This window comes from Phyllostomus discolor, chromosome 5 (genome assembly GCF_004126475.2).
Source record: "Phyllostomus discolor isolate MPI-MPIP mPhyDis1 chromosome 5, mPhyDis1.pri.v3, whole genome shotgun sequence".
Classification (NCBI taxonomy): domain Eukaryota; kingdom Metazoa; phylum Chordata; class Mammalia; order Chiroptera; family Phyllostomidae; genus Phyllostomus; species Phyllostomus discolor.
Window position 1 is genome coordinate 166,381,948 of NC_040907.2, and position 23,285 is coordinate 166,405,232.

The following is a 23,285-nucleotide window of genomic DNA, read 5'->3' on the forward strand; positions in this document are numbered from 1 at the left end:
TGGAAATCAGAATCACCCCAGTGACTAGGCAGCCACAGCCCCGGGCTCAGAGGAATTCCCAGGGCCAGACGCCTTTCACTGTAAGAGAACTGTGAACTCTCCATTTCAAAAACTGCATTTCGAGGCGAGAAAATGCATCTGACGTGCAGCATCTCCATGCAGACCCTCCAGGCTGCCAGCATCTTCCATTTCGAGCCTGTGGCAAGGCAGACCTCTGGTGCTGGGTTCCCTGGCCCCGACAGAAGCCCTGCACCCAGTTTGCCCACCATCCTGGTTTACTCGTCTGAGAGGGGAGAAATCCAAAGGAAGGTTCTGGACAGAAGGAAGGAAGTGCTATCACGGACGTCTGTATTTACGGGAAGAGAAAGCGCTCTGACACGTGACCTCAGAACCGTAGGTTACAACATCAGTGGGACTTCAAGTAAATGGATTCTAGTGGTGAACCATCGGAAACTGCAATCTTTCATCAAAGCCCCTTTGTTATTTTAATGTCCAACCAATTATGGGTTTTTGTTTTTGTTTTTGTTTTTTTAGAAGAAACACACTTAGATTTGAGAGGATTCTTTTGCTTCAGTAGAAGTATTTTCACTGGTTAAAAAAAAGTTTGGATTTTCTGTAACCCAGTCTTTCCTGGGCTGGCCAAGCGCACGCTCAAGGCTATGGTAATTTTTAGCTTCAATAGAACCGGGCACTGTAACCACCAAGATCTGTTTCCAGTTGCTATAGCAACGGTGGACCTAACAAGTACTTCAGTGAAGCAGGGCATTTTTGGTTGCTAATTTGAAACTTTGCCTTTACAGTTTTGGGGGTTTTTTGTTTTTTTTTTAAGTGCAGGAGCACGGATATGAATGAATCCTATGACTTCACTGTATTTTTCCTCTGTTTATGTCAGTCTTATTATCACAGGGATCCTGAGGACTTATCTCCTAAATAACTTTTTAAAGAATGGTAAGCAAAACAGAAATTGTGAAGGAGATTGGGCAAGTGGCAAAAATAAAAAAAAAATAAGCCTTTTCTCTGTAGGGGCTTTCATGGGAAGTCCCGTGGGAAGTCCACGAGAGGGACAGCCTGGAGGGGGCGCTGTGGTTCTCCGTGCCAACCCGGGCTCCATGCTGGATGTAACAGTTCTCGAGATCGGGTCCCACTGTCCAGGGATAGAAGCGATGGACACACTGACGGGCTATCACGTGTCAGATGATGAGCGTGAAAGCACCCATCAAGTGCTCTGTGTTCGAAATACAGGGTCCAGCGGAAGTACCGCCTGCTTGAGTGTGGCTGGTAGGGCAATAATGTGGGTGTAGCCATTCATAATTTTAAGTTGAACACTTCATCTAAAATTCCATATGATGTGCTTGAGTGTGATAGTGTTACATTACAGAATTGCATGCTAATGAGTTTGTAATAAAGGAGGGGCGTTATTTGTGCCAGACCCTGTGTATTAACTACAATTTTACTCTTCCTGAATGGCCTAGAGTTGAAGGTCAACCAACAGATACTTACTGAGTGCCCACTACCTCTCAGGCTGCTGGCTCTATGGGGGGGTGGGGGGATTGGGGAAGAACCCACACTTCCACTCATGGAACTTAAGTTCTAGAAACAGGAGTCTAACAAAAGCCATGAGACCAACAATAAGTGATCGATAGACGGACGGATAGAAAGATAGATAACAGGTGCACATATGAACAGCTAGATGACAGATTGCACGTCCAGAGGTGGTAAGTACTATGGGGACAAAGTAGAGGAAGAGTTCCAGGAGCTGGGAGGGGCAAGGTGGGCCTCCGTGAAGGTGGGGTCAGCTGAGCGAGACCTGAAGCCGGTGAGGACTGGGCCAGCAGAGGTCTGGGGCAGAGCGTTCCGGGCGGAGGGTTGGCCTGGCAAAGGCACAGCCCTGATTCAGGAGTTCATCACAAATACTGGTTATTCGTTACTGCGTGCTACAATGCAGCGCGCCTGGGGTCTCTGTGGTTTTTTGTAAGGCTTCGTGCTCTTCCGCTAAGCGACCTTAGACTTTGGAGCCCCAGTTCCCGACTCCTCGTTTTCTTATCTGTTTCTCCAGATCAGCCGCTCTTCTTCACTGAGTCCATTTTGCCTGGCCCAGAAGCAGCCCCTGCCTCCTTGCCGTCTAGGAGTTCTGAAGTCATGGGATTTAAACAGATGACTTGGCTCTGAAGAAGATGGATGATGCCCCAGGTGACGAGTCCCGTCACTGTAACACGCTGTGTGTGTGTCTTTTACACGGCAGATCTCTCCAAGCCGGGCCCACGTCTCCTGTCTGTATTCTGCAGGCCCAGCTGGCACCTGGCCTCTCGGCGGCAGGATGAGCACCTGGCCCGCACTTGCATGAGTTGACTGGGAGATATCCACTGGTCTGTTCTCAAGCCTCTTCCCTTCCGTCACGGTTCTCATCACTCGCGCATGTTGGAGTGAGCACGAGCGTGCATGCTGAGTGCTTTCCACCAGAGCACGTTCAAGGCCATTGCCTCCCTCAGATCCCAACAACTCTCTGACACACACAGAGAAAGTGCCAGTAGCCTCCACTCAGAGACGGGTCGGCAGACGGGAAGACGTCAAGCGACTCCCACCACAGTGACAGGCAGACCCCATGAGGTCCCAGGGTTTGGGCTCCAAGTTCATAGGCGTCCAGAAGGGACAGTGACAGCTAGGACAGCAAAGGTCTGGGATTTCTCCAGAAACGTGTGAACCGAAGGACAATTTTGGGTGGCAGAGCCACAGACAAATGTAAGGGATAAGAGTTAACTCAGAAATTAACCTAATAGGCACGGCGTGGGGCAGTGTGTCCAGAAGTGGGTGTGGGGGCCACAGTGCTCCGAGGGCTGGTCCTGGCTCGCCTCTCGCACACAGCGCTGCCCTCTCTGAGCCTCCGTCACCTGGGCGGGGAGACGAGAGAGCCGCCCAAAGCCACCTGTCTCAGAGTGCAGGTGATTTCAGAGTGCCCGAGAGAACACAGCCCGCCACGGCGGCAAGTCCTGTGAGAGCGACTCCCTCCTCTCTTTTCATCCCTCCGTGCCTCCAGCACCTGGGGGAGCAGCGCTGAATTTATTTTTACATTTCCCTCTTTTTCCAGCAAATGATGCTGACTTTTCCTCTTTAGCAGGAATGTCAAGATTCCTCCTAAAACACAGGTGGTGAACACAAGGCCCATGGGCTGAATCCAGCCCTCCACCTTGTTTTATCCGGCCCGACACCTTGTTTCCACCCCACAGCAGCACCGAGCTCTTGCTCGACTGTTAAGAAGTAGCTACATTTACACAGTCCTAAAATTACATTCGGCCCTTTGAAGGCAACTGTGAGGCTGACGTCGCCCCCAGTGAAAATGAGTTTGACACCCCTGTGACCTAAAATAAATGTGTTTAATTAAGCATAGTGGATTATTAAGAGAAAACTGTTAAGTACATAACATTAGAGGTGGGACACAGACGTTACAGAGATTAGGAAGGTGGTTTAGGAGTGGGTGACGTTTTGGAAGAGCTAGGTCAGATGGCTTCAAGGACCCTCCTGGTCTGAGAAGCAACCGAGAGCGGTGGCCATGAACGTGGGCTCTGGAGCCAGGCTGTCTGGTCTGCATTCCTGGCTCTGCTCATCACAGCTGGACGCACTTGGGCAGGCAGTTTAGTCCCTCTGTGCCTCGCTTTCCTTATCCGTGTCATGGGAATAATAGTGCGCCTACCTCAACAGATTGCAACATATTGCACTTGGAAGTGTCCCTGGCTCCGTGTAAATGCTACATGAGTGTCTCCTGTCACTATGACCTGCCAGGAGCCCTTGACTGGGCCACAGGCCAAGGGCTTTTGGAGGAGAGAGGTGTGCTCCCGTAACCACACCCATCCTCGGTGGCTAACCAGAGCCCGCTGGCTTGTGCACACTGTGTCCTGTCCCCAAACGCATGGTCCCAATGCCCCTTCCTCCCTCTCTCTCCCTGTGACGAAGTGGGGGAAGCCTTCCATAAGGAAGGGGGTGGAGGAGAGCGCCCACCTGGCTCCCTCGTCCCTCCACACAGAAGGGTGTAAAGGCGCCCAGGTGTTCTCTGTCTTCCCATCATCTTCTGAAATCCCTGCAAGAGGCAGCTGTGAGCCATGTGTTAAATCCTCTTCTGAGCCAAAAGGAAAGAAAGAAAGGATCATGAAGTTCAAGCAGCAAAGGTGGGAGACCCATTCCCTGTCCTCTCCAGGTTTTCCACTCCACACCGCTATCCCCACTCCAGTCACACTTCCTGTTTCCTTGTGACAAACCTTTTTGGTTCCCCCTCAAAGGCTGGCGATGCAGCATCGTCTGGGCACGAAGACATGACTGGGGCCCCAGGAGGCAGCGGCCTGACCTTGCAGGTGGCTTCACGCAGAACCTCAACTGGGACTCAGTCTTGTGAGGGTCTACCCCAGCACACCTCCGTTTGGGGGGCACAGAGGCAGCCGGATGGTTGCTGGGGAATCCAGTTGCTTTCTCCTGGTGTATGTACATGAACACTCTCCCAGGGTCAGACGCACGGGTTGGGTTTTCATTTATACTTTACCGCCCAACACTCTTCAAACAGAGGCAGGTGAAATGTTCTCCACCTGCCTGCACTTCCTGGTGGCCGAGAGCAGGTAACTTTCAATAGATTGGCTAGGAAAGTTTATCGGAAGGGCAAAGTTCATTGTATTCTTCGCCAGGGAGGTGTGAAAATTCGTAAGGCGCTTGGTCGCAGCACAGACACGCCCTCAGAAGGCACGGTGAGGATGTTCCGGTGCAGCGAGGGGCGCAGAGGGCCGGCTGTTGCAGGCCCGGTGTGGGGAGGTGGTCAATGTGCGGATCATGAGCTTCCGGATTCCTGAGTTGCTATTCTTAGCGCAGTAGCAAAGGAGTCACCCCCACTTTCCTGGCTCCCTCCTGTCCTTGGTATTTCCTTTCCCACCTCCACACAACACTCACAAACCAGGCCGTGGGGGTGGAATTTTGTGTCACCAAGGGGCAGGATACTACAATGCTTGCAAATGCAGCTTCTGAAGCCAGACCACCTGCATTTTCTATGTACTAAGCCAACGGCATTGGACAAATTACCTAAACTCTTAGTGCCTCAGTTTCCTCATTTATAAAATAAGGATAATTTTATAGCCCTTGGGGTTGTTGGGGAGATTAAAAGAGTTCTATATGTAAAGCACTTTCACAGGTCTGTTATACAGCAAGTAGAGGATAAATGTTAGCAACTATTTTTACTGGAAAATTTCTTCCACTAGGCAAATATATCATATGTTGGGTGTAGTAGCCAGCTTCCAAGATGGCCCCCAATGATTCCCATCTCCTGGCATTCGTGTTCTTGTATAGTTTCTTCCCCATTGAATAGGGTTGAGTCTGCGACCAATAGGATGTCAAGGAAATAATGGAGCGTAGGTCATAAAACTCATTGCATCTTCCACCTTATGCTCTCTTCAAATAGCTGTCTCTAAAGACTGGAGGATCCACCTGCAAGGTGGCGCCCTCCCATGGCTGGAAAATTAATGCTGGCTGTTTGCCGGAGTCTCCACTCCTCCCCCCACCCTCAGGGCCTCCCCACTGGGCTGCTTGAGCGTCTGCACAGCGTGACAGCTGGCGAGTGACCCCAAGCAAGTGATCCAAGAGAGCACATGTTGTTAACACCATTGTCTTGTTTTACACTTGATTGCTTATCCTAGAAAGTTCCTATTTTCTTGAATTTCTTTACAAGTATCAAGCAGAAGCTATCTAAAAACTCTGTTTCCTTAGGTAAATTTATTTTCAAAATAATGATCTCCTTCTGCGTCTTTATGATGTGTTCCTCCAATTTCTCAAACTTTAAGCCTCTCTCCTTTCTTCAGTCATTGCCCCAAATTCTCCCTCTCTTCCCTCCCTCCTTCTTTCCTTCCTTCCCCTTTTTGCTTTTGGTTTCCTCTTTCTCCTTCTCTCTTTCCATAAATAAAGAAGGGTATATTCGAGTTTGCTATTTGCTTTCAAACACAGTGGGTGGACTTTCTCTGGTCCCTTCATTTAACCATTCCCTTGCTTTCTGAGAGCTTTCTTCCAGAGCTTGAGGGAGGTTGGTATCAGTTAGCTTTGCTGTGTAACAAAATACCCAAATCTCGGGAGCTTAAAAGACCAATTATCCATTATTGCTCACATCTGCGGTTCTGCTGGGACTTGGCTGATCCAGCTGGGCTCAACTGAGCTCCGCTTCAGGCCTCTTGGCAGCTCTCAGTGCAGGTCTGTTGCTGGTTGGGGCCACTCCACTCCACGTGCCTCTCATCCTCCGTTACGACCCTCTTCGATCCCCCACACCTAATGTGGGCATGTTTCTCTTGCCGTGCTGGTAAATGTACCAAGTGACAAGTGGAAACCCAAACTTAGGATCCGAGCTAGCACACTGTCATTTCACCTGTATGTCATTAACCCAAACAAGTCACATGGGCAAGCCCAAATGCAAGGAGCAAACTATATTCTGCCGTTCTGCTCATAGAGCTAGTGGGGGGATTATAATGTCACTAGGAAAGGGTGAATACAGGGAGGCGTAAAGCATTGGGGCTGATAATGCAGTCACCCACAGCAGTTCAAAGAGAAACAAAGGGTCTCTTGCCTTGGAGTCTGCCTCTAAGGATTCAAGAAAGAAGAGTAGAAAGGAGTAGTCTGAGAGGAGGAAGGCTATCGAGGAGACAGGGTTCAAGGCCTCAGTGAAAGGCAGCCCAGCCTAACCTCACTAATCTCTCTACTTGTTCAAAGCTTCACCCGGTCCTGCCAGAAACTGCTGGAGTCTCCTGTTAGAACCTCTCATGGAGCCAGCCCCGTTTCAAGCGACCGATATTTACTTTCTCCTGGAGACTTGCAAGGCAAAACCGTGCAGGGCTGACGATTTCCCGGCTAGTCCATCCACACCACCTAGACCCCTCAGTCCGCCTGTGGATCAGCTCTTACACAACTGAGTGTGTGTCAGCTGGGACTCCCTGGAAACACCACTGTTTTCCATTGCAAGCGCATGCTCACCAACTGGCACCCCTGAGCAGCTCCCTAATGAGCTTCGTTATAGCACTGCGCAGAACTTTGGCACAGTCTAAAAATAGTTTCCCCAAAGGACAGAGCCCAGCCTCCGTTCTGTACTCCAGGGACTTGCTTGGTCTCCACTCCCCGAGGAAGGGCGCTCGCTGCCTGCTTGGGACACACAGACTTTCTGCTGAGCTCCTCCAAGAAAATCACACTTAATGCGACCCATGTGCTCTACCTGCTCAGAAGCTAAGGCAGGTTTTGTGGTAGAAGGAAAAATTAGAGGTGTGGGCCATATGCTCTCTTACAACTGCCCGCCGCTGGTTTTGCAGCAGGAAAGCAGACATAGACCACATGCCAACAAAAGAGAACAGTGATGCTCCGGCAAAGCTTTGTTTACAGAACCACTGGCAAGTCCAATCTGGTCCACAGGCAGGGCTGGAGTTGGCTGGATTCTGCTCTCATCTAACCCTTCATCGCACACATGCGCAAACCGAGACCTTGGGCTCCGTTTCCTGTCACCACCGAGTCTTCTTGCTTGTCTGTTTGTTTAAATATTCAAGACTTGCAAGACTGAGAGCCACTTAAGGTTGGAGACCTCGAGAGTCAGCCAGCTGGTAACCCTGGTAACTTCCCAGCTCAGGCCCCGGTGCCTCAGAAGACACAGCTGACATGAATGAATGAGGCCCAGAGAATGGAAGTGACTGGACCAACACCCTATGGTCTAATTAGCCGCAGTGCAGGAACCAGAATCCGGGTCATAACATCGCCACCTCTCTGTGAACACAGCGAAATCCGCCATTGGTTAAACATAAAGCTGGCTAAGGGGTTGGAGCGCCATAGGAACACTGGTTAAGCCATCAACACCTCCCAAAGCCCCTGCAGGTCAGGAAGCCCTACATTCAATGCTGCAAAAGGAGGAGCTTACCACAGGGAGGTGTGCATGGGAACAACTCTAAGCCCAGTGCCTACCTCTAGCTACCAGGTAGATTCAGGAAGAAAATGGCTTTTATTTTCTACTTCCTTCTGGCTTGGTTCTACACGGCATGTATAATCTCACACACACACACACACACACACACCCCAAGACTGTCAATGAAGAGTCCAGTGCCTCGTTCAGGGTTCTTGACCTGAAGTTCTCAGAACAACGCCGACCCAGACTCCAAGACGTTCCAGATCTTCCTTAAATTGTATGCACGTTTATGTGTGTGTTTCTAAAAAGAGGGTCCATCACGTTTTCTTCCGATTATTGAGGCATCGGGGATTCCCAAACTCATAACCACAATGAGGTAAGGTGACTTATGACACAGTCCTTGCTTAGTGGTACTGGTTTGGTTGGGATCTGTTTTAACCCCACGGCCCCAGGCAACAAAGTAGCGTACAGGCTAGCAGGAACTCTCCTAATCCTGATTGTACGCCCTCTTTTGGGGACCTCCCCACCCTCTTGTGGTCAGAGTCATAAACGTATCTCGAATACAGTCATACCTGGGACTTCTCAGCTTCAGAACTCGTCAGACCTCGTACTCATCACATTTTGATGAAAAAAAACATGTTTCCACACTCAGCAAACACTTGCTGGGGACTCATCGCACTTGCTAGAAATTGTATGAGTCACAACGCCGCCCAGCAAGAGGCAATGCTTCATCATTCAGTACTCCTCCGTTTCGGCCCTGGTCACGAGTTCCAGGAAGAATTAGCAGCCAATACTGAGGTACTACCAAACTTGAATGCAAATGGGTTTCTGAATAAAGACCCACATTTTCTCCTTCCAGGTACTTTTAATTTTTTGTGTTACAGAAAAGGGTCCTTAGCTAAACAGGTGTTATTTCTGCGTGTCTGTGCCCAGGGACTGGGACCAAAATGCTTTCCGCTGTCTACAGAGCTGCTCGGGGCCAGAAGTCCACTTCACCCCATTTGACAACCAGTTTTTGCCGATAGAAAACCTTGCTTCAGGACCACATCTAGCCCGGGGTGGGTCACAGCAGAGCTCTGAGATTATTCCGAGTGGGTCAGTGTAGGAATCGTACGTTTTCCAATGTTCAGAGATGATCGTGGTCTCCAGCGTTATTGTTTGGGGCATCAGGAAACACGAGGTCATGCGATGAAATATTTCAGGGAGGAGGTTTCAGGCACCCATCACTTTCGGCAACATCCCACCCAAGAGTGCTTGCAACCTCGTTCAAAGCCTCCACCTCAAATGTGCTTTTATGGTTAGGTCTCGCTGATAATTCTTTGTTGCAATACCTTTGCTGTTTAAAAAAATAAATTAAAACAATCTAAGAAGGCAGATAATGTTTAATGGAAAAGGGCAGCGATGGGCTCCTGGTTGCCTAGCAACCACTAGACATTGTTTGGCTGCTTCACTCTGGAGAAGCCACAATGGCGGCTATAATCCTCCCCAGCCCCCCGGACGGTGTGTGTGTGAGTGACAGTTCCCTCTGGGCCCGAATCATTTTCTTCTTTGTCTTGGGCAGCAGGTCATTCTTTTTTTAGCTTCCAAGTGGGGAAAACTCAGTGCCTAATTCTCCGACACGCTAATGCTTCCACTTTCATCTTCTCAGAAAATCTATGGCTGAACTTTCCAGGTTCTTCCTTTGGGCAGTTGGACTTAAGTGTTTTCATACATCCTCCGTTTCTCCCCGTGCGTGTCCCTGTCAATCAATTACCAACCCCGGTTAAGTATTTTTTTGAGGTCAAGCAAAGCACTTGACATGGTTTCGTCTCAGAAAGTCTTCTCTTGTCTTATCCTCCGTTCTGCTTCCAGAAGGGTCTTGACACGACTGTTCAGTTCCCAAGGGCCCGGGAAAGCTTGGTGATACTTTGACCTTTGGGTTTTCTCACAACTCGTAAAGGAAGGGGGAGGAAAAATGTGTTTATAGAAAGGTGAGTTCAGGAGTTTCAGGATTATACTTGATTGGTGAGATCGAATTAACCTGTTTTTAGATGTAACATCTTCATTAGCTTGTCTCAACAGCCACGAGCCTGTTGTAAGGAGCTCAGAATGCCTGAGTGGCTTTAACCTCTGCTATCCCTCAGTCACAAGGAGTGTGGGAAGAGTTAGAGCCAGCCTGGGCTAGAGGGATGAGACGGCCATGGAGCTGCAGGTCACCCAATAGCTTGCTGACCTGGGATGGACAGACAGACAGGCTGTGACTCCAGGCCTTCGTGTCTCCGTGGGCTCGGTCCCCTAGAAGGGGGATGTTTTCAGCAGGGACCTCAAAGTGGCAGGGTTTAGTAGGCCCAGAACCCCCTGGAACCGTGCCGTACCGCAGTGTGTATGTTCACATGTGCATCTTCTCAGAGACAGGGTCTGTCTCTAGCTTCTAGAAGGTTAGAAGCCAGAGGCAGAGAGGAAGGAGAAGAAACGAGTTTTGTCAAACATCTTTTGGTTTCAGAAAAATATACTGAGGACACTTTAGAGCAGAAATGCCTCCAAAGGAAAGATGAAGGAAATAAGAACGTATTAATTAGTTAGTAGGCACTTTTGGCCATTCAGTCAAAGAATTGTATCAAACACCTACTACATACTTTTGTGCAAGGCCTACGGATAGAGTCATGAAAAGGGACGGCTCATTAAATCGTGGCATTGCAGCCAGGGGACTGAATAACATTGAACATGTTCCCCATCTTCTGTGCTTCAGGGCTTTATGCATGTTGATAAAATCTTCACAAATAACCACATACATTTCAAATCATGATAGCATGTTAAGTCTCCGATTACATATCAACTGGGAGCTCTCACTGCCGCTATGAATGGTGGAACCTCAAGCAGGCCCCTCCATCTCTCCGTGTCTGGGTTCTCCTTCTGAAAAAAGGGTGGTAATAGCACCTCCCTGCTCAGGCTGGGAGGGTTTTTGTTCAGTGTCGTATCCTCAGTGCTTACAGTAGCATCTGCCATGTAACAAGCCCTCAATACATATTTACTGAAAAAATGAAGCAGAAGAATGGGGGAAATCCATTGCTCCCAGATTCTGTTATCTGCCCTTAGCCCTGGAGAACATTCTAGCGCCATCCTTGAGCAGTCTTGGAGGTGAAGGAACCAGGACACAGCCCCCAGAAGGCGGTGGCTTGCTGCTGCTGGAGCTGGGCTACTTACAAAGCTTTTGTTGGAGCTGGAGCCACTTCTGATAATAGGAGAATTTCATAAAAATGCCTTCCAAGGTGGAAAACATCTGAGGACATTAATTAAGCCCTCTGCCATGGGGAATGCAACTTTTATGTGTACATGGACTGGATTTTTTTTTTTTTTTGAGCACTGCCAGCCAGCAAGGAAGTGAGTACCAAGCAAGGGTTCCAATTAAGTTCTTTGACATGGAACCTTTCTTTCTTCTTTTCTTTTCTTTTCTTTCTTTTTTTTTTTTTTTTTGAAAGTGGTTGACTGAGTAGAGCCAGCCTGTTGAGGGATACGAGCATTTATATTGATGGAATTGGACTCAGCAGTTACACTGCATGGTACACCTACCTCCCCGAAGTTTGTGATAAAACAGGCGAGTTTCATTGGCTTGTGTCTCTTTCCCACTCTGGCATCCCCAGCAGGAAAGGGATGCTAGTCCAAGACAATGATTCTTTAACATTAGTATGCGTGGGTCAAGGGAGCTTATGAAATTGCAGAGTCCCAGGCCCTGCCCCAGAGAGGGACCCTGGAGTTCTCATTTTTAACAAGTGATTCTTCTGCTTCTGGCTAGTACGTGGGTCATATCTGAGAACCCCAGGAACAGGGAGAAAGAGCAAAGGCCTGGCCTGGTGTCTAATCCTGGCCCTCTTATGCTAGATGTACAGCTTTAGAGTTCTCTCTTAAGCCTCCCAGCCTCTGTTTCCTCGTCTATAAAACAAGTAAAATGTAAGCCCTGGCTGGCATAGCTCAGTGGACTGAGCGCGGGCTGCGACCAAACTGTCGCAGGTTCGATTCCCAGTCAGGGCACATGCGTGGGTTGTAGGCCATGACCCCCAGCAACTGCACATTGATGTTTCTCTCTCTCTCTCTCTCTCCCTCCCTTCCCTCTCTAAAAATAAATAAAACCTTAAAAAAAAACAAGTAAAATGTAGACTGGCCTCCTTGGAGGGATGCTTCCAAGAGCGTGGAAAGTGATGAAAACATTTCAGCTTTTCAACCTGTAGACTTTCCCATGACATACACAAAATCGAGGTGTCTCTTTAAGGCGTGAGCCTATTCGACATTGAATAACCAAAGTATTTAGAAAAATTAAATAGAACTATGACAGAACTTCCAAAGCTTACGTTCCCAATCAGTCATGAATACTGAATAAGGCTATCAAGAAAATGGAGCCCTGGCTTGGTGTGGCTCAGTGGACTGAACGCCGGCCTGTGAATCAAAGGGTCGCTGGTTCAATTCCCAGTCAGGGCACCTGCCTGAGTTGTGGGCCAGGTCCCCAGTAGGGGGTGTGTGAGAGGCAACCACACATTGATGTTTCTCTCCCTTTCTCCCTCCCTCCTCTTCTCTAAAATTAAATACATAATCTTAAAAAAAAAAAAAGACAAGAAAATGGTTTCACTGGAAGGCCCAGGTATTTACCCCCCACCTATCCACCCACCCACTCATCATCCATCACCCACCCACCTGTCCACCCACATAAAATGTCAGCCTGCAACCCTGCCAGCAGAGCTGCTGGAGGAGCACCTTCCAGACTGCAGAGATTCAGCGAGTCTGGCTTGGACTCAGAAATCTACATAATATAAGGGTGCGCAGGATGCGACTCCCAAGCCCTGGGGGCAAACGTCAAGGAAAACCAGGGAGTACGAAGATTGAAGATGAGCCTCAAACAAGGGGAGACAGAGAAGGGGGTCTGCACACAGCAGAGGGGGAGCCCGCAGAGAGAGGCCCTTCCCAGACGAGGTCCCGGGAGCAGGAGAAGCGTCGGAGTCCAAACGGTTGCCGGCCCACAGGCATGCCAGTGAGGTCTGTGCTTTCCGGGGTGCTGGGGCTCAGTATGTGGACTGTTAGTGCATGGCAGGTTGAAAGATAAAAATGATCACATTATTAAACCAGTTTGAGAAGCACGGTGACAGACATCAGCAGGGGTTTACTGACGCCCTGCAGCCCTTGGTGACAATACACAGTCAAGGCAACCATGGCGATAACATGCAGTTTTCCCAATGGACCTGACCGCGGGCCCACGGAACTTACTTTGGGAGTTTCTCCACTCTGTGTATCAATACACTTATTTGGTCATCTACACATTTAAGCAGATACCCAACAGTAGAAGGTGGTTTTACTTTTTACCTGTTCCCTTGTGCGGCACCTGCTGTATGCACAGTGCTCTGGTGAGGTATTTAACATGTGTAGACAGCTCACTGGTTTTCATACTGTCTCAGGGCAGGTCACTAAAGGGTCTCATTTGTTCCTAGAACCAACCATCACAGCCCTAAGGATGTCAAGTCCACAGGCTTCCATCCAGCACCATTACCATTAGTCGTACCTGAGATTTCTCATTTCATCAGGACCCCAGGAGTGGTGCGGATTCCTCAGCCACTTCTGACTTCACGCAGGCACCCACGCTGCTTGTCCGGACAGTCCCAATGGCCACGACCACGCATGTACACACTCCCCCTGCCCACACGGCCCCTCACTGACTCTGCGGACCCACCCCAGGCGCTGTTTCCGCTGCTAAGGGTCCACAGCTGTCCCTTTCCGCCGACCTGCTCTCTGCTGAGGGCGGCCGCCTTGCCAGGGGTGAGATGTCCCTCTGCCCCAGGGGCCACCCCGCCATGGACTGGCCGAGAGGTGGCCATTAAGAAGCCGGCCCCTTTGCTTTAAGGATGATGGCTCAAGGCTTTTCCTTGCTGGGCTCTTTCCCTCTTATGTCGGCTTTACTCCCTCGCTTGGAGGTTTCCCTAGATGCACACGTCTTTGTAAGTCGTTCCACAAGATACCCGAGGTGCCGCGTCTAGGAAACCAACCTGAGAGCACCTCCTGTGACCACGATGCGGATCTCTGACTCGGCCCGGGCCACCAGGGCCCTCTGACGCCGGGCGTCAGCCACCGCCCACTGCTGGCTTCCCGGCTCGGCAGCATGTGCTGCTCTTGACATTCCGCCTTTGAAAATGCCTTTCCTCCACCTGCCTTCCACCACAAAGCTCTCTTCTCACCTCCGCGTCTCTGTGAACGCCGTCCAGGGGCTGACTCCACAGGCACCTGGACACGGGATGTCTACATCTGACCCACCCTGCTGAATATGGTGTCGCAAAGTGTCAGATCTGACACAAGGAAATTAGCAAACGTGACCCCTGTCACCTGCCCCGACCACCTTCCTCACTCCCCAGACATGGAGGTCCGAGTGCTCTGGTGGGTCTCACAACGCTGCGTGCAAGCGGGGTCCAGCCACCCTCCGAGTACCATGGTTTGGTTGCTGGACCCCCACCACCCAGACCACCTGCTGCTAAAGCCCCTGCCGAGCCCACACGTCGTGTTGCTGCCTGGCCTGGGACGCTCTTGCTTCCACTGGCCTCCCGTTAGCCTTATGAGTCACACTGCGCATCGCCCCTGCCGGGAAGCCGTGCCCCACTCCGCACGGGTGACAACGCTCTCACTTAGCCTCCCCAGCAGGTAATTCTGTTTCGGCCCGTTCCGTGGACCGCAGATCCTTGGGACCACGTGTGCACGCACGCTGCCTGGCAATATGGGCGGCGGCTTGGATCAGCTCTGCCAACACGCCCAGGACAAGCGCCCACATCAACTCACCAACAGCGGCCTGTGCTGTTGTTCGGTGTCGTGCCTCGGCGACAGCTACCACCAAGTCAAGGCCCCGTGAGACTGAGGTGACTCGGCAGACACCGCCGGCTAGTTACCAGGTGATTTCGACTTCTTCCAGGGGAACAATAGCCAGCGCACACTTTGCAGCCTCCTGGCAGGCGGGCGTGGGGAAGCCGCCAAGTTCAAGCCAGGGCAGGGTGACCAGGACTGTCGCACTCCACGCCAGGCCCACGGCAGCCCGGAGCATGCTCTGTGACACCCAGGTTCCTGGGCAGAAAAGGTGAGAGCTGCCGACAGCCTGGGGCTCGGGACGCCCACGTGGAGCATGGACCCCTGCTGACGGGGACATCGTCCTCCCATCCCAAGAGCAAGAAAGAGACTTCTGCTGTGTTTGAGTCGGCCCAGGTGGGAGGCATCCTTCGGCACCAGTTGGTATCACCCTGATGGGGGCAGGCACTGTGACACACAGCTGTCCTAACGAATGGCCACATTGGCACATCTAAGAAAAACTCGACACCTAAAACTCCCAAGTATTGTGCAAAAACAGTTGCATTCACTCCTCCACGGCCCTCGTCTGTGAGCCTAAGGAACAGGTGAAAGTTGGGGGGCCCAGCCCCTCCCCACAAAGGGAGCCCATGGGGACAGAGGGGCCTCCACGCGAGCAAGGGGCGCAGCTGGCTGCCCCACTAGGGGACCCCGCCTCCTGGGGAGGCTGCGCACCCGTGTAACCACAATATTTACATCTAGGTCACTGCCTTTATTACATGTGGATGATTTCTTTGTTTTTAGCAAAGAAAACGCAACTGGTTTTCTAAAAGCCCACCTAAAAAGTCAAGTTGTCCCAGCACGGTTTGAGTCCGTTTCCCGTCAGACTGGGCCCGTGCGTCCCGGCGTCTGAGGGCGTTTGCTCCGTGTCCAACACGCGGGCGGCGTTCCGTGAAGTCTCCCAGGGACCACGGAGGAAGGAATTCAGAAACGCACGAGGCCTCATTGTTTCACTCCTCCTCGTGACGTTCGTAATTACTTCCGGTATCACCCACATCACGAATGAAAACAGTTTTTATTTCTGGGCAGTCGTAATTGTATGCTATCCCATCAAACAATAAAACATTATGAGCTGGGGCACATTCAGCCCGAAGACGGAGTGATGTATTCACTTCTTGATCAGGTGCCAGGACGAACAGATGAATGTGAACAGACATCAATAATTACAGCTTGGACCGGAGCTGCTGGCTTCTAACTCTCTAAGTTCAATGAACAAGTAATAACTGGACAGACACACCCTTCAGAATTAGAGGTGGGAAGAGATGACCTCACTCGGTACCTGTCACAGAGAAGGCCCCCGGCAGCCAGCCATTGGGGGGAGGCGGCCCATGGGCTCAGAGGGGGGTGGGCCGGGGCTTCCAGAAGGCAGGAGGGAGCAGCAGACGGGGGGGGGGGGGGGGGGGGGGGGGACGACACACACACACACACACACACACACACACACCAGCACAGGGGCTCCCAGGGCCGGGGCCTCTCTCTCGGGCCCACCCTCCCTTCCCCCTTCATCCCTTCTCTTCTGTGCCTCCTTAAGAAACCTGGTCTGCCTACAAAAGGCACATAGCTAATTAAAAAAAAATTCTAGGCTTTTTGGACTTAAATCTAAAAAGGGGTTACTAACACTAATAAAAAGATAATTATTCCTCAGCTAATTCTGGATTTTACAAGCACATCTTAAAACAACAGCACACGGCCTGGCATTTAATGGGCATTCCTACCGAAGGCCTGTTGTTACGGTCCGGGGCTCGGGCTCCCCGAGGCCAGTGTGGCGGGCTCCCCGAGGCCAGTGTGGCGGGAAGCTGCTCCGGCAGCTCGGCTGCATCTGAAGAAACTCCAGCAGAAGGCACACACACATCCCCCGAGCACTCACCAGGGAACAGAAGGAGCTACTGCTGAGATGCCGGGGCTCCATTTTCACCCGGGAGCTCAGAGGCCCGGTCCTCTAAGTTTCCTCCAGGCTCTACGGGCCTGCCGGGGGCGGCCCGCCCTGTCCCTGCCTGGCATCGAGAGCCCCCCGCCCCCCCAGCAAGCCTCTGCTGCCACACTGCAGACGCGTGGGGCTCCTCTGCTTTTACAGTGAGGAGGGGGTGGGGGGAGGGTACAATAATAAAGGCTCAAGAATGCAGCTCTGCCCATTCTGTCAAAACCCACAGAGCACCCCCTCGAACGACGTGGAAAACGAGTCACGCCGTGCTGTCTCGGTCAGCTACACAGGCCAAGGGCATACATGGACCCAATAACCTTCGGGTGGCTCACTGACATTCCCCCTCCCCCACGCGGACGCCTCTCGCGAGCAGGACACTTCTCACTGGGCACCTGAAGACCCGTCACCATGTTCTTCGAAGGCACAGATGCCGCAAGTACCAATCTGCATTTGGTTCGGGAAAAGGTTTCCACGTACATGTTTTGTCCAAATATTACTCTTTGTTTCATGAAAGTCAGCGAAGACTTTAGCAGAGTGTACATTTTAAGCCGATAAACAGTTGGCTCGAAAAAAAATATTAAACTGACATGAAAAGCATTCATTCCTCTGCCAGACACTAAAAATACAAGTGACTGCGGCCAACGCGGAAAACTTGGGAGTGTTCCTGGTGGGTCCGAATTTCACTACCAGGTGGCACTACGCTGTTTTTCCAAAACGGTGTCTGACAAACATCACCCGGTTTCCCTAAACTTTTTCTTAAAAAAAAGAAGAAAAGCGCCATTGGAATCTTGTTGAAATATCAACGATATGCAATACTTTTCATGGTGTAGTAAGACATACATTTTAAAACGTAGTATCTTCACCTAGCAAATGAAAATTTGGACATTTTGAAAATTAATTTTCATATTTCAAAAATGCAAACCTGTCTTACCTGAGTAGACAATAAGCTAAATTATTAAAATATTTAAAAGATAACACTCCAGACAAAAGGCAGCAAGGTCATCAGGAGGTTTTTCAACGTGAGGTTCTCAGCCGCTGTTGCTTGAAGTTCAGATAACATTTCATTCCTGTCCTTGGCCCGCCCCTCCCCTTAGCTGCCTCTCTAAAAAAAATAAGTGCGTTTAAAATATGGAGTATGAGATTTATGATCAGTTGCAGAAACCTGTTTAACTACTGATTTATAGCTTTGGCCAAGGTATTTAACTCTGTCATCGGAACTAATTATAGCCAACCTGAGATTACACAGTCGAACCCTCCTTGTGGTGAGAGAAGCAGAACGCGCTGCTGAGCAGCAGAAGCCACCCGAGGGCCCCCCGGCAGGAACGCACCGCCGACTCTCCGTCCAGAACCGGCACCGTTACAGCTCAGAATGATCGTTCTTCGGTGAGTTGTTTCGGCCTGAAGTACTCAATAAATCACAGTTACACGAATGCCATGCCGATGGCCTGAAACGGATTCATCTCCGGTAACTGTAGCTGACATGTACATGACTGGTCTAAGGCGGGCATTCCGGGGCTGGTGAGCGCACGTGTCAGGGCCTCAGGAACCGGAGTTACTGCTGGCGCGGAAGGAACCCTTACTTTGCTGTGACCAGAGGAAGAGGACAAATGACTGCACTTTTTAAGCAATGTGGGCACTTGGAGAATAATGTTCCCATTTTGATGCTTTAATGAGCAAAATGTCTAATTTGAATTAAAGCTAATAAAACTAAACTGATTCCAAATGATATGCCAGCAGGGCGAACCCGAGACGGCAGGTCCCTTCCTTCCCCCCCCCCCCCCCCCCCCCCCGAGTCCCTGCCTCCCGCCGCCCACCCCCCTCCCCCGCTGCCCCACATTCAGAAGCTTCTCACAACCCAGGCCTCCGGTGGGTGGGGCCTGGTGACCCCCTTACTGTAGGCATCCCCTGCTACGTCTGATTTTGCCATCACGCCCCCCACTCAATTCAAAAGCCCCATCCACGTGAGGCCGTGGGGCAGAGTGGGCAGGCGCTGGGGCGGGGACCGGCTGAAGGAGGCCTCCCAACCAGACGGGGACCAGAGGCGGCCACTCTGGCAGGGCCTGGGCGAGAACGGGCTGTGAGCCGTGCCTGCGGGGCCCACTGAGCACGCCAGGGAAGTGGACACAGGAAAGAAAGCCACGGCGGCAGCTGCCCAGGGACGTGCCGGCCCTCCCCCTGCTCAGAGAGAACACTTCGAGTCGCAGACAAAACCACTGGGCTGTGCGGTGGGTTTTCTTAAAGGAAAGGTTCCTATACTGTAAGTTTATAGTCACCTATTAGGACTGTAAAATGATACGCTGCAGGTAAGCAGTATATGATTGTATCTGTAAAATGCAACAGGAGATAATAAATCATAAAGTGTAAGATTTTGCAATATTTGATCTGAACACTTTTTCGTGGTGAAGTCTGTAAGTAGATAATCTGAAATCCTACTTTCTCTATTCTGGCCTTTCTCACCTAAGCGGAAGCAAGATGTGATTTTTGTTCCCTTAAATAGCAATTTGCTTATTCCAGAACACAGATAAAACACTAAACATGCCAGTAATAAGTGAGTAAAATTATGTTACTACTATAAACCTACGAATAACAAAATAATAACAGAATTATAGTCATGACTCATTTCCTATGTTCCTACATTTATCTGCTGTCAACCCAGAGAAAGTCCGTACCGGACAGCCAGAGCCTCCGATGAAGGGTGAAGGGGGAAGGTGAACTGATGAAACCCACGGTAAGTGGTTCTGCATCTCCCCCGAGCACCTGGTGGGGAGGCGCTACAACACCTAAGGCCTGCCAAAAAATCAAAGCACCCAGCTGCCGTCTGGGTACCAGCCGGTGACACGATGTCTCACCCCTTTCCAGTCGGGGCGGTGACACACCTCTAATGAAATCCACTTCCCACAGCACCAAACCCCACTTCGGCCCCTTAATGCTTCAATCTTTAAAGGAGCAATGGAGAAGAGGAGTAAAAATAATCAAACCAGGTTCTCAGAAGGTCCAAAGTTGTATTGTCTTCAGTTATAACATTCTGATATAGGTATACCATTTTCTCGTCTAAGAATCAGCTCATCATTTAAAGAATGACACGACTCAGAGATATTTAGGAAAACGTTTCCAAGCAGAGCTGGATTTAAATCATCCTCCAAACACTACATTCTGTCCTTTTTTTTATTGCAATATTTTATCTGAAGGTACACTAAAACTAACCAATTGCTTTTATTACGTGACTGTCAAGTATCAAGTCTACTGCATTCAATAAAGAACCAATAATTACTTCTAAAACATTACGATACAGTCATTTGTAAAACAGTATCCATCGAGACTTTCTTACATTTATGACTAATCCATTATAAACAAATGCCAATCTTAGAAAACACAATTCCAGAAAAGTGCAGGTACATGGGTACAGATGAGAAGGCACAAGGAGCTCACTGGCTATGCTGTGCCAGAAGGATGGAGAGTAAAATGGACTGTATAATGTAGGTCCCTGGGAATAAATAAATAAACCCGACCCTTTCCCTGTGTGCATGCTCCGGTTCCCTGCACAGCTAATTACCAGAACGTCCCATCCCACTCACTTCAATAGGATGAACTCTCTAGAAAAAAGACTGATAATCCACCCCCGGACTTTATGCTTGCTGTCCTACTTCCACCACTTTTCCGACATCTTCAACACAGGCAGGAGTGTCTCCTCGGCCAGCTGAGCACCGCAGCCTCGCACGCAGCCTCGGGAAAGACGGGCGTCCGGAAGGACGCGCGGGTCACATGTACCCCATGTTGCTCTTCGTTTCCCACCTCTTCTTCGCCTCGAACCTGAAACAAAGAACACAGTATCTCCATTTATCTCTAAAACATTTCTACTACAGTTACGTGTTTACAAGTGCCAAAGCAAAACAAACAAATTTTCACAGACTCCACCGATCACAGAATGCACCCCAGGCAGGATAAAGAAATGCCGTGTCTACAGTCTCCTAGACATTCAGCACAAATGCAAAGAGCGACCACGGAGCACAAACTGGATCCGCAGAACATGTCCCAGGGTGTGTTCGTGTCTATGAAGCTCGGAGAATTACCACTAAAGCCTTAAACTTACCCCCACGCAAGTTTCTTCTTTTTTCGAGCAACCTGTGAATTTTCAGCTTCCTTTTTGGCTTTTACGAAGTTATGGCAGGCGATTGCTTTGGCAATTTTTACACCAAGCTAAGAATCAGAAGAAAGAGTAAAAATAAATATTCCAGCTAATGCATGAATACAAACGCTTGAGCACTGGGGGACACGGAAGCTGTGTCAGGAAATGGGGAACTCCTGCGTGCAGGACCCCGTGAACCTCCACAGTGCCGTGGAAGCTCAGGGCGACACGGATGCGGCCTGTACCCCACTTCCCGCCCCCAGACCTTCCCCCCGGCTGCGCCCGCCTCCCGGATGGAAATCCTTCCCACACCGAGGCCCCTGGAGGGCCCACGCAGGCCAAGATGAAGATCTGCAGGCTATTGCGGCACTTCAGCGGGCTGAGCAGGAATGTGCCCCTGATAAGGCTGCGTGGACCGGCAGAGACACCCAGTTCCTTTGCTCTGGGCTAGAATTACAGCGACTCGGTCTGGTCACACCAGCTATCTCATGCTGATCAGAAGCTCTGACTGGCAGTCGGAGACGTGATTAATAAAACATGGGAAAGCTAATTACTCCTTCATAAGCGCACTCCGTATGATGAGCAACAGCTTTTAATTCACTGATAGAAAAAATATAACGGATGCTCAGAGGTGAAAAGGTTGGGCACCGGGACCCTGGTACCCGAGTCCTCCCTCCGCTGGTCCCTCTGTTCCTACTCCTCCTGACACCCACCCGCCAGTCCTGGAAGGTCCAATCAGAGTGGCGCCTCCTCCTCTGCCACCCTACGAGGCCTTCTCTAACTTGACCCCTTTGTTTCCGCATCTCTCCTGCATCTCTCCAGCTCGTGGGCTCCCACAGCTCCCACACTGCTCCGCCCAGCTCCCCGCTCAGCGCGCCTCCTTAGGAAGCGTCTCCAGGCAAGCACGGTGGCCTGGTTCTAGTGGGCTCTGGCTTTAAAGATACCCGTGCAGACAATGGCTCCAAAGTCATCTGATAAGAATCCAGGCTAGACAACAAAGGCTAGACAACTCCTTCCGGTGTTTCTTACCGTTTCTATTCCTGTACTCAACCTAATGCATGTTAGTGGACAGCAGACTTAGGGAAGAGAAAAAAAGGGCTGGGAGCCACTCGGAGCCAACGTACTGAAGCTCGAGTTTTAGGAATCTGTTTGCCAAGGGGCAGACAGAGTCTGCGCGTGGAAGCAGACAAGCGAAGTGAGCTGCGGCGTGCCCCACCTTCTTCCGGCTCACCCGCGAGAACAGTGTCCTTTAAGGTGAAGCGAGTGAGTAGCAATCAAGCACTGCCCGGGGCTCTAAATGACAGCAAGACTAGGTCTGACTTTCCCATCCGGGGAAGAGTCGATATAAAGGATGGAACACCAGGAGGCGACCTGACAGTTACACCAGGCTCAACGGCAGCAGGAAGGCCACACTTGAAGAACAGGTGACCCGCTGTGACCTGAGAGCCCGCCGGAGCAGGCAGGCTGGCCTGTTTCTTCTCAGCCCCCCACGCCCCGCACCCCCGTGAGCCGCCTTCCCGCACAAGGGTAACAAGCACTCCGCGAGCACTGTGAGGGCACAAGGGACTGCTCTGCCGGACACCGCTCTAGGCACCGGAGACAGAGCCCCGGACAAGAGGGCTCCGTTTCCAGTGTGGGGCGGGGGAGACGGGCTGCCGGTGACGTTACACTGCTTTAAGACTGCCCTTGGGCTCTTGGTTCTCCTTTTATTTTCAGGTCTTCATTACTTAAAAGCTCATCTAGGTCAACTAAAAAAGGGCCACGACAAGGGCTGCGGCATCACCCTCCAGAGAAACGGAACCCTGGGAGGACGCCGTGGGGTGCTTTATCAGTAAGGAGGTTTCCTATCCACTGGAGATCCGTTTGTCCTAAGTGAAAAGTCGGGCTAGCACCTGCCGGGCGAGGCTCGTCAAAACTGCAGCATCAAACGAACCCCCAAATCCCACTGGCTGAACTTCTGTCTCGTTCCACGTCAAGTCAGCAGCGGACTGGGCTCTCCACCACCTTGCGGTACCGGCGTCTCAACATGGGGCTTCCGAGCCGAGTCGCCACGGCAGGGGAAGACACAGCCGGAGGGTCTCACCCCGGCTCCTAAAAGCTTTAGTCCAGAAGTGACAGTGGTCACGTCTGCTCACAGCCCTCTGGCCAGAACTACTACATGGCACCGCCTACATGCGAGGCGGCGGGGAACATGGGACCCTGTGGGACACCAGACCGGGAGGGCAGGAAGTGTGCCCAATGAACAGCCTGCTGTTGTGCGGCACAGCTCGCTGCCTGTGTTTAAGATGCACCGTGGGGCCCGACTGCCGTGGCTCCGTGGGCTGGGCACTGTCCTGCAAACACAAAGTTGCGGGTTCATCCCCGGTCAGGGTGGGTACCAGAGGCACCCATCAATGTTTCTCTCTCACATCGATGTTTCTCTTCCCGTCTTTCTCCATCCCTTCACCTTGCTCTAAACACAAATAAAATCTTTAAAAAAAAAAAAAGATTGAAACTGGGCC

At 50.9% G+C, this 23,285-nt stretch overlaps 1 protein-coding gene across 6 annotated transcripts in view; it reads right to left on the minus strand.

Moving 5' to 3' along the window:
- Positions 1 to 19,645: 19,645 nt before the first annotated feature.
- Positions 19,646 to 23,285, minus strand: part of FAM204A (family with sequence similarity 204 member A) — a 30,531-nt gene continuing 26,891 nt past the window's right edge. For all 6 annotated transcript variants that reach the window (XM_028514202.2, XM_036027371.1, XM_028514203.2 and 3 more), the window contains exons 7-8: positions 20,749 to 20,855; positions 19,646 to 20,468 (exon numbers count right to left, since the gene is read on the minus strand). In XM_028514202.2, coding sequence (XP_028370003.2) covers positions 20,417 to 20,468; positions 20,749 to 20,855 — 159 coding nt within the window. In that variant the 3' untranslated portion in view covers positions 19,646 to 20,416. The remainder of the gene's footprint in view (positions 20,469 to 20,748; positions 20,856 to 23,285) is intronic.